Source organism: Schistocerca gregaria, chromosome 1, assembly GCF_023897955.1.
Source record: "Schistocerca gregaria isolate iqSchGreg1 chromosome 1, iqSchGreg1.2, whole genome shotgun sequence".
Taxonomy (NCBI): domain Eukaryota; kingdom Metazoa; phylum Arthropoda; class Insecta; order Orthoptera; family Acrididae; genus Schistocerca; species Schistocerca gregaria.
Genome location: NC_064920.1, coordinates 256014241 through 256029179, shown reverse-complemented (window position 1 = coordinate 256029179; position 14939 = coordinate 256014241). Strand labels below are relative to the sequence as shown.

Below are 14939 nucleotides of genomic sequence, written 5' to 3'. Positions count from 1 at the left end.
AAACGTCGTGTAAATAATCACAAGATGACTCCTGATTAGGGACTTTAGCCGGCGAAGAATATAATATTGGTGTTGCGAATATTCCAAATTATACGTCGTCGTAGAGTACAAAACAGGGGAATTTTGCTGAAGAGTGGTATGTGACATTGTAATAAAAGAAATTTAAATGAAGGAATGAGATGGATTTTACACGTTGACAAGTGGTTGCTGACATTATAACGAGAACTACCTACTACAGGAAGTCCTCCTCCTCACGGTTTAATATTCCAAGACCGTCGTATATTCAAAATATGCACCAAAATTCTCGCCGGAGATTTCTCTCCTTTAGATAATAATCTCTCCCTTTCACTATAAAGCCAGTAATTACTTTTAATGCAGAAGCAGGAGTGTGCTAAGTGCAGAATGTTGACACCGGCTGCGACCATATGAGGTCTCAAACCGTTACTCATTTACGTGTCCAGTTAACTACGTCATAAATTTAGGTCCCAAAGGGAAGAAATACTAAAACAAGGCTGAAACGTTTGATTCAGTGATTCTCAGTGGAGTTTGTTCACTTAGCAGCAATTTAAGTAATTGCAAAATGCCTCTACCGAGCCATAACTTAGAGATACGTACACTATGTGATCAAAAGTATCCGTACACCCCCAAAATCATACGTTTTCCATATTAGATGCCTTGTGCTGTCACCAACTGCCAGGTACTCCGTATCAGCGACCTCAGTAGTCATTAGACAACGTGAGAAAGCAGAATGGGGCGCTACACGGAATTCATGGGCTTCGAACATGATCAGGTGATTGGGTGTCACTTGTGTCACACGTTTGTAAGCGAGATATCCACACTCCTAAACATTCATAGATCCACTACTTCCGATGTGATAGTGAAGTGGAAAGATGAAGGGGCGCGTACAGCACAAAAGCGTACAGGCCGACCTTGTCTGTTGACTGACAGAGACCGCCGACATTTGAAGAGGGTCATAATGTGTAATAGGCCGACATCTATCCAGAGACCATCACACAGCAATTCCAAACTGAATCAGGATCCACTGCAAGTACTATGACAGATAGGCGGGAAGTGAGAAAACTTGGTTTTCATGATCGAGCGGCTACTCATAAACTACACATCACGCCTGTGAATGCTAAACTTGGTGTAAGGAGCGTAAACATTGGGCGACTGAACTGTGGGGAAACGTTGTGTGGAGTGACAAATCACGGTACACAATGTGGCGATCCGATGGCAGTATGTGGGTAAGGCGAATGCCCGGTTAACGTCATCTGCCAGCGTGTGTCGTGTCAACATCAAGATTCGGAATCGGTGATGTTATGGTGTGTTCGTGTTTTCATGGAGGGGGCTTGCACTCCTTGTTGTTTTGCTTGGTACTATCACAGCACAGGACTAAATTGATGTTTTAGGCACGTTCTGGCTTCCTACTGTTATAGAGCAATTCGGGGATGGCGATCGCATCTTTCAACAGGATCGAGCACCTGTTCATAATGCACGGCTTATGGCGGAGTGGTTACACAACAATAACATCCTTGTAATGGACTGGCCTGCACAGAGTCCTGATCTGAATCCTACAGAACACTTTTGGTATGTTTTTAAACACCGAGTTCGTGCCAGGCCTCACCGACCGACATCGATACCTTTCCTCAGTGCAACAGCCAGTGAATAATGGGCTGCCATTCCCCAAGATACTTTCCAGCATCTGATTCAACGTAAGCCTGTCAGAGTGGAAACTGTCATCAAGGCTAAGGGTGGGTCAACACCATATTGAATTCCAGCATTACCGATGGAGGGCGCCACGAAATTGTAAGTCATTTTCAGCCAAATATCTGGATACATTGATCACGTAGTGTATAATGTAATCGAAGAGAACACAGAATCACGTGTCTCAGTATATCTGTAATTATTGTTGCTGATTGCCGCAGATTTATTTTGTACTATCAGATCCCAAGATACCTAGCAGATCAGAACAAGCAATACCTTCAAGAGACGAGGATTAAACGGGGAACACTTATCAATCTAATTATCGTTGCTGCTCGCTCTGGTGCGAGAAATTTAAGCTGTCCTATATGGCATGACGTCTATTCTGGCAGCTGATCACTACACAGACTGGTAGTATTGACACACAACTGCGAGATTTCGAAGTGCTAAAACTAGGAGGAAAATTTTGAGAGCAGAGCTTTGCTCATATTTACAACTAAACACTTGTCTCCTCAAGCTGTACCGGCCTTCTCAGGCTTTGGACCATAGCTGTCTAGGATCCTTTTCCCTAGTAGGAGTATCTGGGTCATCTGAAATCCAGATCTGGTGAAAGAGTATTGGATGTAGTGGACTCAGGAATTTCAGGTAGTGTACTTTGCGACATAGTATTTGTTGAACAGAAAGCGACACAGACCTTAGGAAGCTGCCTGTTCGCCTTTATTCATAGACAATAACGCCAGTAATCCATGATCCTTAAACACACTGGCGAAAAAATATCGTAACCACAAGAAATTATTAATTTAGAGTAATGAAATTTCGGGAATACGTTTATCTGTATAACATATTTAAGTGATTAACATTGCAAGAGCACTGGTTAATGTAAGCTCAAGATAATATATTGCAAGTGTGAAATTCTGTAACATTAATTACCTACGTAATCGTCTGAAAGTTGAATGCAAGCAAGCAGAAGTGCATGCGATGTTGAATACAAGTATGCAAACAAGCATGCATTGTATTGTACAGGTGCCAGATGTCAGTTTGTGGGATGGAGTTCCAGGCCTGTTGCACTTGGTCAGTCAGTTGAGGTACGGTAATTGCTGTTTATGGATGACCCTGGAGTTGTCGACCAATGATGTCTTAACTTGTGCTCCACTGGAGACAGATCTGTAGTTTCGTCTGGTCATAACACCAAGAGCGTAAAGAGAATGAAATGATATCTTATTTTGGGTAGGTACATTTCGTCCGCCTGCGTAGTTGAGTGATAGGCACGATAGCACAGCCTGTTCGGTCACAGGCTGGGAACCCTCAGGAATAAGAGAAAAAATAGAGATATTAAAGTTCTCACTGATGGAATTAGGAAGGTGACATGCGAGAGCCTCACAGAGCTATTTACGAAAATGACGAAGAGACAGATAGGTAGAAAAAAGAGAGTTGTGAATGCACATGACGTTCTACATCTACATACACTAAAACCCATAGTAACTGGTACAGCTGCCTAATATCGTGTAGGGACCCCGCGAGCACGCAGAAGTGCCGCAACACGACGTAGTATGGACTCGACTAATGTCTGAGGTAGTGATGGAGGTAACTGACACCATAAATCCTGCAAGGCCGTCCTTAAATCCGTAAAATTACGAGGGGTTGGGGATCTCTTCTGCAAAGCATCCCGATGTGCTCAATAATGTTCAGGTGTGGGGAGATTGGTGGGCAACGAAAGTGTTGAAAGTCAGAAGAATGTTCCTGGAGCCACTCTGTTCAACTCTGGACGTGTGGGTATCGCACTGTTTTGCTGGAATTGCCCAAGTCCGTCGGAATGCACAATGGACATGAATAGATGCAGATGATCAGACAGGATGCTTACGTACGTGTCAACTGCCAGAGTCCTATCTAGACGTATTAAGGGTCCCATATCACTCCAACTGCAGAGGTCCCACTGCATTACTGAGCATCCAACAGCTTGAACAATCCCCTGCTGACATGCAGGGCCCATCGATTCATGAGGCTGCCTCCATACCCGTACACGTCCATCCGCTCGATACAATCTGACGTGAGAGTCACAACATGTTCCAGTCATCACCAGTCCAATATCGGTATTGATGGGCCCAGGCGAGGGTAAAGCTTTGTGTCGTGCAGTCATGAAGGATACGGGAGTGAGCCATCGACTTCGAAGGCCCATATCGATTGAATGGCTCTCACGCTGACGCTTGTTGATGGTACAGCATTCAAATTTGTAGTAATATACGGAAGGGTTGCACTTCTGTCACGATGAACGATGCTCTTCAGTCGTCGTTGGTCCCGTGCTTGCAAGATCTTTTTCCGGCCGCAGTGGTGTCGGAGATATGACGTTTCACCGGGTTCCTGATATTAACGGTACAATCGTGAAATGGTCGTTTGGGAAAATCCCCACTTCAGTGCTACCTAGTAGATGCTGTGTCCCATCGGTCGTGCACCGACTATAACACCACGTTTAAACTGACTTAAATCTTGATAATCTGTCATTGTAGCAGCAGTAACCGATTTAACAACTGCGCCAGAATCTTGGCGTCTTTTATAGGCGTTGACGACCGCAACGCCCCATTCTGCCTGTTGACCAGACAGCGAGGTCATCGGTCCCATCTAATTGGGGAGGAATGGGGAAGGAAATCGGCCGTGCCCTCTCAAAGGTACCGTTTGCCGGAAGCGATTTAGGGAAACCACAGAAAACGTATATCAGGACGGCCGGACGCAAGTTTGAACCGTCAACCTCCCGAATGCATGTCCAGTGTGTTGTGGAGACACAAAGACTGTATGGAGGTCATACGTAGAGTGTGGATGTTTTATTTGATGTAAACGCTGTACGATGCTTGCGTGGGAATATTTCAGTGCATTGAGGAACCATGTCTTAGTGGGCACGCATTTGCATAAAAGCAGCCAGAACAGAAGTTGGGTGTTGAAGCAAATATGTTTCACTTCTGGAGATAAACCGCAATTAAATTTGGTTTGATAAACAGAGAATTTATTGTATGAACTGCTTTCTATGATTCCGTTTGATGACGTAGGGATTACTGCAAGTACTTGAGGGCTGGAGATGTTTCGATTGGCTGCTTAAAACATCATCTGTAGTGCTTTCTGCTTCAGTTCTGTACCTCTCGGAACTGCTTGTTAGTTGTCTTGCTGCACAGATCATTGTGGAACCACTGCACGCAAATTTTTGTGAAGACGAAAGAAATTTTACGTTCTATCCATACTGTTATTGGCATTGTAAAGCGACTTTAGCTTTGATCGTTATAATGAAGGTCTGGAAATTTTCAGTGGATTCGTTTGGAAGTTATTTGCAAGTGAATTTTCTGGTCGTACTTAAACTCTAGGTGGCGTGTTTCGAAAACATTTCGGTTGGTTTAGGGGAGCACTTCTTTGTAAGAAAATTACTGAACGATTTGATGAAGTAACTCGAGAATAGGTTTTGGTCAGTAACTGCATGGAACGTTAAAATCACTCGCGTCTGATGGTGGACTTCTGGCTGCTTTCGTGTGTCGATCTGATAGCAAAACTATTATCAAGTTTCAGCAGTGTTAGTTGGACAGTAAATACGGACTTGATAGCCATTTGCAACATGTTTTGCAGGCAATAAGGCGTGAACACTTGAACTTCAACACCTTTTCACGCAATTTATTTGGAATCCCAAACTCCAGAAATTTTACGAACTTACAGATGCTTGAGTTATACGGTCTTTGCTTGGTAGGTATTTAGTCGATGTTTCTTCAACGCTGCTTTTCATCGGCTGACTAAGTATCTATGATCGCGAAGTGTAGGGGCAAACGAGAAGAAATCTATCGAAGTAGGTTTACTGAAGCGTTACAGGTGATAAGAAGTTATAACGCGCCCAGCGGCTACTGCAAGGGGTTTTTCCTTCCTTTCCTTCGGGGAAGGACTGAAAAAAGGTGCTCTCAGCCGCACGATGCATACTGGGGATTTACAAAGAGCTGCTGTAAAGGCTGAAAAACTGACAACGGCTGTAAGGGCAATGTGCTGACTTCGCGCCTCTCCATAGAGCATCCGATGGATTACCCCATACGGTGGAGAACAACACTGCTGCCGATCGGCATCACGATATCTTCTGGGTCTGATGGAGGAGATACGTTTTTCTAAAGGTAACACATTAAGTAGTTAAATTGGGAAACGGCCCAGTAACCAACTGCACAGTGAAAGTTGTTCAAGCTCCCGTGGATTTCTTAAAATTTTTGTGTAGTAGGAGCAGAATCAGAAACTCTGCTAACTAATAATAATAATAATAATAATAATAATAATAATAATAATAATAAAAACTATGAGACTTCCGAAGTATTGTCCGACTAAACTCGAAGTGAAAGGAAACGTAAAGCTACTTGAGTTGACGATACCTGAAATGCAATAGGTACAGTGGATGACCAAGTTAGGAACGGCGAAAGTATGTTGCTGAAGTTCTGCAGAGGGAGGCATTTCCTCATATGAGACATTTCCTCATATATGGAAGAATGTTGCAGTTCTTCTACTTTACTATAAAGGAGATATACAATTTTTAAAAATCTACACATATGTCAGCCTGCTTTTTGTAATGTACAAGATATCCAATAAAATTTATACTAACCGCTAACAAAAAGGCTGGATTTTAATGAGAAAAATTGAAGTGGGTTTACACAAGCGAATATAAATCAATGTCAGATTTGCAGTACTGGAACGAAATTATAAAACGCCGGAATGAGTAAGAATTAGTACTTCGACACGAATTCACAAATTTTTAAATTCATTTTTGGATCACTTTCAAATAAATCTATACTAATAGTCAAAGAAAGGCGAGGCAAAGATTTAAAAAACATCAATATGCAGAAGAATAAATTACACTTTACCGTAGAATTCAGACGTTGGTGCGAAATGTAGAACTCATTGGCGGTCAGGCCATTAGTTTACGTATCACTAAAATTATTCTTAGTAGTTCTATATTTACATTATGAGATATCTGAACAGGAAAGAGGAAGGTCAATGTATGTCAGTGGAAATCTGAAAATGCCATCCGTTGTGCAAGCGACACTGTACTGCGTTCGCTTTTAAATGCGAGTTATACTAGCTTAGACAGCAAATTATACTACCTTAGACAGTAAAACAAGCATATGAATCGGGTAACAAATTGGAGGGTAAGGCGTGAGTAAAGTAATGGAATCGGAACATTAAACCAGGAGAATGAATGGTGGGTGAGTTCTAGAAAGCAATAAAATATCGAGAACATGACCTAAAAGAAGAAGCATGTGCAAACTTCGGTGGACGTCGGCCTAACTCCCGTGCTTACTTAAGCTCGGGAGACGCTTCGCAAGTGACACGGCAGCAGGGCTTATAGCGCGTAAAGTCAAAACTATAGGGTCCATGACAACGTTTATGCCGCAACGCACCGACATGAATAGCACTCCTTTTCGACACTACAGAAAATTATGCTTCAAAACACACTTTTTTGAGAGTATATTCATTATCAGATGTGTACATTAATTTACGCTACACGATGTTAGGCAAATATACCTGTTTCTTTGACTCTTCAGTGTAAAATTACTATTAAGTTAACATTTTCAAGATGACTAGCTACGGGAAACGAATATACAAGGGTGGCGAGAAAGAACGTGATATGTTCAGATCAAGATAGGGGGGTCGAATCGAGTGACATTTTCAAGATGACCACAGGTCAGAATTGCACTGTTGCGAGGCTGCGGCCGTGAAATGATAGATAGTCAGCGACGAGCGCATGGAAGTGTGCGCGTTTCAGATAGCTTCCTGCAGCTAGTACCTCTTATAATAAAGAGCTAAAGTTAGAGATTAAATCAGGTGAAGATACCGGTATCACCGGAACGGTCAAACTGTAGGTTAACTTTAAATTCGTCTCCATGGCTAGTTGATGTTGGACGTGAATACTCTTGGATTTTTACTGCGTGTAAAACTTGAATATTGAATCATCTAAGCTGAATGTACCGTTAGACCTTGTTAAGATAGTAAGGTGAACAGCAGAAACAGAATGCAGTAATACATTTGACATGTGAAATGCAATGTTCATAATAATGAATTCCGAAGATGACATGTTTCAATTTTTGCTAATGTCTAGGGAACATGAATTTTATTGTAACTAGTACAACAGATTAAAAGTCTGCATGTATCCTGCAGCCAGTTTCATGCAAATGACTTTACAGTGTGGAGAAAAACGTTCGTCCGGGACGGAGGCAGGAGGAACATGTATCCCCAGATAGAATCGCAAAAACATCATACATCCACTGAATGACAGTACTAACATCAGTAAATAAAATAACACAAAAGCACCAGAATCCAGAACACAGAAACATCTATGTTTAAAACTGGCTGTAACTTCTTTTGACAAACAACAATATGAGTAAGAAATTTCTAATTAGCTTCCTTATCTTATTTCCATGAGAAGCAGGTATTACAGTTGCCCTTTTGGTGAGTCTGTGTATGGGCGCACCGTCGTTGTGTGATGATGAGGTAGTAAATAGACAATTTTTTTACCCGACACGCTGGAACCCATTACTGCAGTATCTTGGAGGAAGTGGAAATTGCAAAACTAGGCGACAGCTTTGACCAGTGACGGAGTGAATATGCGTCAAACAACGTACATGACACGACGGCTACAAAGTCACACCCAACGTCATGTTTTGAAACGTAAATAAAACGGTCATTGTTGATTATGATAATGTAATGCACCGGGAAAAGAATATTTCGAATTACAACTGCGATGCGTAATCACAGACTATTAAGAAACTCTTTATGGTACAGAACGTGAATATTGCACTGTTATCGAAACAAAAACCTCCACCGGTATAATGTTCAGAAGACACAGTACGAAATTTTATAAAAATTCTCAAAAATATATCGAATGTAGCATCTCAAAATGTACTTTAGCTATACAGGATGGTCCGAAAAGATATGAAAAGCTTGTTAGGGCGTAATGAGTTTTGTTACGCAGAGAAATACTTGCTCAGAAAAAAGTTCGGTACGCTGCTCCATTTCCGAGTAAATTACCATTGAAGTTAACCAGTTCAGAGTTTGGCTCGGGTTCTGTCCTTACTGCAGTTCCATGTTAAATTTTTGCATCGACCTCTTCTCAGGCTTTTGGAGACCAAACGAATTACACGTTTGGCGACACCATTTCTGGCGATGAACTCGCATTCGGGAGGACGACGGTTCGACCCCGCGTCCGGCCATCCTGATTCAGGTTATCCGTGATTTCCCTAGATCACTCCAGGCAAATGCAGGGACGGTTCCTTTGAAAGGGCACGGCCGACTTCCTTTCCCATCCTTCCCTAATCCGAGCTTGTGCTTCGCCTCTACTGACCTGGTTGTCGACGGGACGTTAAACACCAATATCCTCCTCCTCGTGCTCATCTCTGGCGAGCTGTTTTAATTTGCGTGCGCAGTTGTCTGACTAACTAAGTTCAGTACTAATTAACTCGGAAACGACACAGCATCTTGAATGTCTTATCAACAATTTGTCTCGGCGCTACCTACCGCAACACCCATACAAGCTTTTCAGACTGTGTCTGATCATACTGTGTAGTTCAAGTGGAGCTGTTGTGAATGTAGACATGTATAAGGAATAAATCGTAATATTTATCATACATGAAAACCTTTAACTATTGACAGGAAAGAAAACGAATCGACTATCTTAAAAATGTAACCTCGAGTTGTAGTTGGAACGAATTAAGGAAAGGGTACAGTAAATACGAACTCTGTTAAATCGCTTAAAAATTAATAAAATAATTCCCACCGAAACAAGACGTAGAGAATTTGGTAGTTTCCAAGAATGATTGCCTATCGAAGTTGCTATGTCCGAACGATACATATCAAAAATGCGATCGTAAATTGATCATGCGACCATGGTGGCGGGTGTTGTGATCAGTCATTTGTGATCGTCCTTTTCATGTTTCTCGTCGTTCCCTTAGTTGCTCTGAATTACATACCTCCGTGAATTATTTGTGAATTGCTATGGAATCCCAGACGATTTATGTGGTTAGTGAGTGGGATGTCTGGCGTTCTTGACGTTTCTTCGGCGGATTCCCTCACATGGAAAAATCGAATTCCATGTTTATCCAGCATAGAAAATTGATCTACTTTTTGTCGCAAATATGGAGTACGACTGGACGAGGAAACAAGGGCTGTGTAGACTGTAGCGGTGCGAAATGTGTAAAACTTCGTAAGAACAGTTTCCTTTCTAAAACACCGTTTACAATTTCATTGTGGACAGTGCGGAAAACGAACGAGTATCAGGAAGAATACAGGGTTCGACTCTTCCAAGTTATCCATCCAGACCACCGCAATGGAGTTTCACATGATTCCAACATCGACGACGAGTAAGGTAAGTCGTCTCCTTTACAATTGAAAGTATTTTTGTGACACTCTTCTTTTGTCATTGCTGGAGCAACCACCATAAACGTACTCATAACGCCCGCCACCAAAGTCTCATAATCGATTTATAATCGCACGTTCGTTATGTATCGTTTGGACACCGCCACTTCGGTAGGCAATCATTCTTGGAAATTACCAACGAACAGCGCTTCGAGGAAATGCACGCCAAGAAGTGCCGTCACAGTTACCAGTACCATTACATCAATAGCAAAGCCAGTGGCTAGTGATGCAAATTCTCAGACTGATTTTTGTCGGTTGTTTAAGCGATATGCTGAATGTCATTACTACTATATATTCTCAAGGCAATGGATGTGTGTTTGCAACTAACTTTCAAAGAGAGGTAGTCTGGAGTGACACACAGGTCTGCTGTCAGTTAACAGAGGTGTGAATCAACAAAAATATAACTAAGAGAGACAGTGAATGAGATTTACTCCGTGAAGTGTTGCGACTTACTTGTCGAGTAGAAGAGTTTGCAGTTTTCGGTTGAGCATTCCGTGGCTGCGGAGAGACAGCGTAGACCCAGTACGCGGCGCAGCATCTCGTCCCGTGGTAGCTTCGTTGCCTGGCAACGTGTCAGTTCTACGTAAGAATAAACAGTGGAATGTTGCTAGGCGCCTGAGCGTTGCGTCCAGCAGTGTTTCAAAACTTTATAGTATTTCGGAAAACTTATGTTCGTATTAAGGAGACAACGGGGAATAGTGTAAGACCCCAAAGGGGCGTTAGCTAACCTGCAGAAATACGAGTGCGCAAGCGCCATTAATGGCCTTCAGCTACGGAATCGCTGAAAACAGCAAACACTGTAGAATGGCGGAGAAAAGTGGTTATCGTTTGGCGCCGTAACTAAAGGCACAAAGCAGTGGCTTCACAGTGCTCCTGTTAATTTTCTCGTCTAGTCTGCATGATTCATCACAGACATCAATTTATCCTACGCCATTTACATTTCATATCCAGTAACTATGCAAATTATCTCTCCTGCACGCTCGTAGTTTTTTTGATAGCACAATCCGAAAACGTATTTCTGCTTTTGATTAAAGCACGTGAGTGACGCTTCCACCATGACATCATATGGCTGGGGTGAGTTTGCAACATTTGCAGCTAATTAGACGTGTCCTTGAATGAAGTGATGTTACTGATTCATGAAAATTTGTTTAGCATTTTAGTTTTTTCTCTCACAAATCTTTCCAATTTGTGAAACATGATACCACAAGGAAATGCAAATTCGGTCTTCTCATTGTCTCCTGGTCGACAACAGGGAGCCTCTTTCCGAAGAGAGAGTGAGATGACAGAGGTGCTTGTATAAGTAATAGTGAGTAACAGACATTTAATGCCAGTAACTATTTTTGCACCTGCGGTCGGCCGATGTAGCAAAGCGGTTCTAGGCGCTTCAGTCTGGAACCGCGCTATCGCTACGGTCGCAGGTTCGAATCCTGCCTTGGGTATGGATGTGTGTGATGTCCTTAGGTTAGTTAGGTTGAAGTAATTGTAAGTTCTAGGGGACTGATGACCTCAGATGTTAAGTCCCATAGTGCTCAGAACCATTTGAAACATTTTTTTCCACTTCCGGATGAAATACATCGAACGCAACAACCAAGGAACATTACATTACACACATAAAACTCAGATCATACAATAGCACCAGAGAAGTCTATTATATTTCACATGATGCACTTTGCCACCGTCTCACAAGAAAAAATATTCTTCCCACAATTAGAACAACCCCCTTGTCCCCCCCCCCCCCCCTCTCCCACCATTTTGTCAGAAGGTCAGTCAACATGTTTTCTGTGCGCTGGTAGTCCACGGCGATGTTCTGTCGCTCTATGAGGTCCCGAATAAAACAGTACCTTATATCTATATGTTTTGTCCTAGCACAAGTGACATTCTTTTTAGCTAGTTTAATGGCTCCTTTATTGTGACATATTAATGTTCTTAGCTACAGTGCCTCCTGTGTGGTGTATGACAGCGCCATATACTCGGCCTTTACGGTACTCAATGCAACAGTTTTTTGCTTTTGACAGGACCATGAAATGTGCCCCCCCCCCCCCCCCCCAATTAATTTAAAGCATCAGGCAGTAGTCGAGTACCTATCTCCCATTTCACCCCTGAAGTCCGCATCGCTGTAGCCTTCTAGTTTTGTATTGCCTTCTCTAGGGTATCTTAACTCGTGATTTTAAGTTCCTCTTAGATATCTGAATATCCTTTCCACAGTTTTCCAGTGATTTTCCTTTGGGTCTCTTCTATAACTGCTCACTGCGTTGGTGGAAAAAGCAATGTCGGGTCGTGATGTTTGAGACAAATGTAACAGACTCCACACTGCTTCTAAATATGGAACATTCTTATCAAATTCCACATCGGTCTCATTTATATTTAACGTCACTCCTACTTCCATTGGAGTAGTTATGGGTTTACAATCACTCATGCCAAATTTCTTTAAGATTATTTCTGTATATGATGAATTATTTTTGCTCAATTCTTGTCTCTCTTCATCCTTAGTAATCTGCATACATAAATAACGTTTAACGTCTCTCAAATCATGCACCTTGAACTAGGTTTGCAGCTGTTTCTTAAAAATTCTCATTTGCCTTTTGTTTCCAGTCAGGATTAAGACGTCATCCACCCATATTGCCGTTATTATTATCCCTTCTCTTCCCCTTTTATAATATATACTGGGATCTGCCTTAGATTGCTTCATATTCATATATATATTAGAGTTTTCTGTAGACATCGATTCCAGCAATGTCCACTCTGTTTAAGTCCATAAATACTTTCTCGTAAACGTCAAATCTCTTCCCTTTCCGATCTGGTTTTCATGACCTCTCTTGGAGGAATGACATATATCTCCTTCTCCAATTTCCCATTTAAATATGCTGTTTTTACATCCATATCATGGATTGTTAAATTTTTTTTGCTGCCAATCCTAAGAGATATCTCAATGAGGCATACTTGACTAGAGGTGATAAAGTTTATTTTTATCTACACCTTGTTTTTGCGAATTTACTTTTATTACAAGTCGTGCTTTATATGTCGGTGACAAATTTTCGGGGCTCTTCAAAGTGAATACCCATCTTGCCTGTAATAGTTTCTTATCTGCTGGCATATTTACCCATTCAGAGGTTTCGTTCTGAGACCAATTCCCTCTCCATCGCTTCTTTCCATTCTTGAGAGTTCGGGCCACTTATTGCTTCTTCTGCTGTTGCTGACTCATCATTAAAAGACTGGGCTGCATACATCTCAAAATCCGGATGTTCTTTCTGTCTTGATACGCGAGAAGAACGCCTTACATTGTTCTCTTCATTGTCATCATAAATAGTCTCCATTTGCCTTTGACTATTGTCTTCCTCTTCTTCACTTTTTCTTTCTTCACATTAGGTTTCACTCTCGGAACTATGTGCAGTTAATTTAGTAGTCTTGCCCTCTTTTGACTCCTTTCTATTTTCAAAGAATACTACATTTCTTCTTGTAACTATCCTATTATTCAATGGATCCATTAATCGGTAGCCCTTTGAATTCTCACAATAGCCTACCAAAATATACATTTTAGTTTTGGGGTCCCATTTTCCTCTCAGCTGTGTTGAAATGTGCGCCATTGCATCACACCTAGAAAACGTTATATTGCATAGGTCAGGTTTCTTTCGTACCCATATCTCATAGGGGGTTTTATTCCTTAATGCTTTTGTAAATGGTCTATTGTTCAAATACACGGCCGTTGATATCGCATCTGCCCAAAAATCTTTTGACAATACGGCATCAGTTATCATGCTCCTTGCTTTTTCGACAATGGTCCTATCAGGCCTCTGAGCAGTCCTATTTTGAGATGGGCTGTAGCTTATGGTAGTTTGATGACTGACTCCCATTTTTGCCAGAAGTGTCTTCAATTTCTGGTTAATATATTCTCTCCTGTTATCAGACCTGATGATTTTAATCTTTCTTTCCGTCCACCTTTCAACCATATTACAATATTGCTCAAAAATGTCACATGGTCTTCGGTACTAAGAAAATAAACATGAATATATCTTGAATAATCATCAGTAAACGTAAGAAAATAATAACTCCCACCTATGAATTTGCACTCCTTCGGGCCACATACATCCGTATGGATTAACTGTAAGATCTCTGTAGATTTACTTTTACTAGTCTTAAAAGGTAGACTCGCTTGTTTTCCTTTTATGCGTATCCCACAAGGGTCCTTGGATGCATTACAATTCTGTGTTCCCTTTCCATACCCCTTACTTACTCTTTCTGTTTAGGTGTCCAAGTCTGCGGTGCCATAAAAACCATCCTCTGAGTATACTGAACGACTAACATATCTATGATTACTGTCAATGGTATCCAACTTAAAAATACCCCTTTCGTTACTTTCTGTATTTATAACTTCACTATTTTCGTTGATTACTCTTGCTCCGTGCATGTCAAAAATGACTGTATTTCTCTTCTTGACAATTTCCCCTACAGCAGTAGGTTAGTCGCAACATTTTTTACATAATGGACATCACATGATGTAACCACATCGGGTTCACCATTTACACTTACATGTGAGTCTAGTTTCCCAGCCAAATGACACTGGAGCTTGCGGCCATCAACAGTTGATATTTCCACATGCGTCTTATCTTTAACATCATAAAGAAAAGATTTGTCTTTAACAATATGCACAGATGCACCTGAGTCTAAAATCCATTCCAGTTGATGATTACCCATATCGCCAAAAGAATAAATGTGTGAGAGTGCCGTACCTCTGTTATTGTTCCCTCTCTCTGGGATGTCAGCTACATATGTCTTTTGATTCGTGTCTGATCTTGGGTTTATTTTTTCTCTGAACTGAGATGCAATAC

General features: G+C 41.5%; 1 protein-coding gene across 1 annotated transcript in view; it reads right to left on the bottom strand.

Annotated features, from left to right (window-relative positions):
• Positions 1-10698, bottom strand: part of LOC126341713 (cytochrome c oxidase subunit 6A1, mitochondrial-like) — an 84735-nt gene extending 74037 nt beyond the window's left edge. The window contains exon 1 of the mRNA XM_050001837.1: positions 10567-10698. Within this exon, the coding sequence (XP_049857794.1) occupies positions 10567-10651 (85 nt within the window). The 5' untranslated portion in view covers positions 10652-10698. The remainder of the gene's footprint in view (positions 1-10566) is intronic.
• Between the last annotated feature and the right edge of the window lie 4241 nt (positions 10699-14939).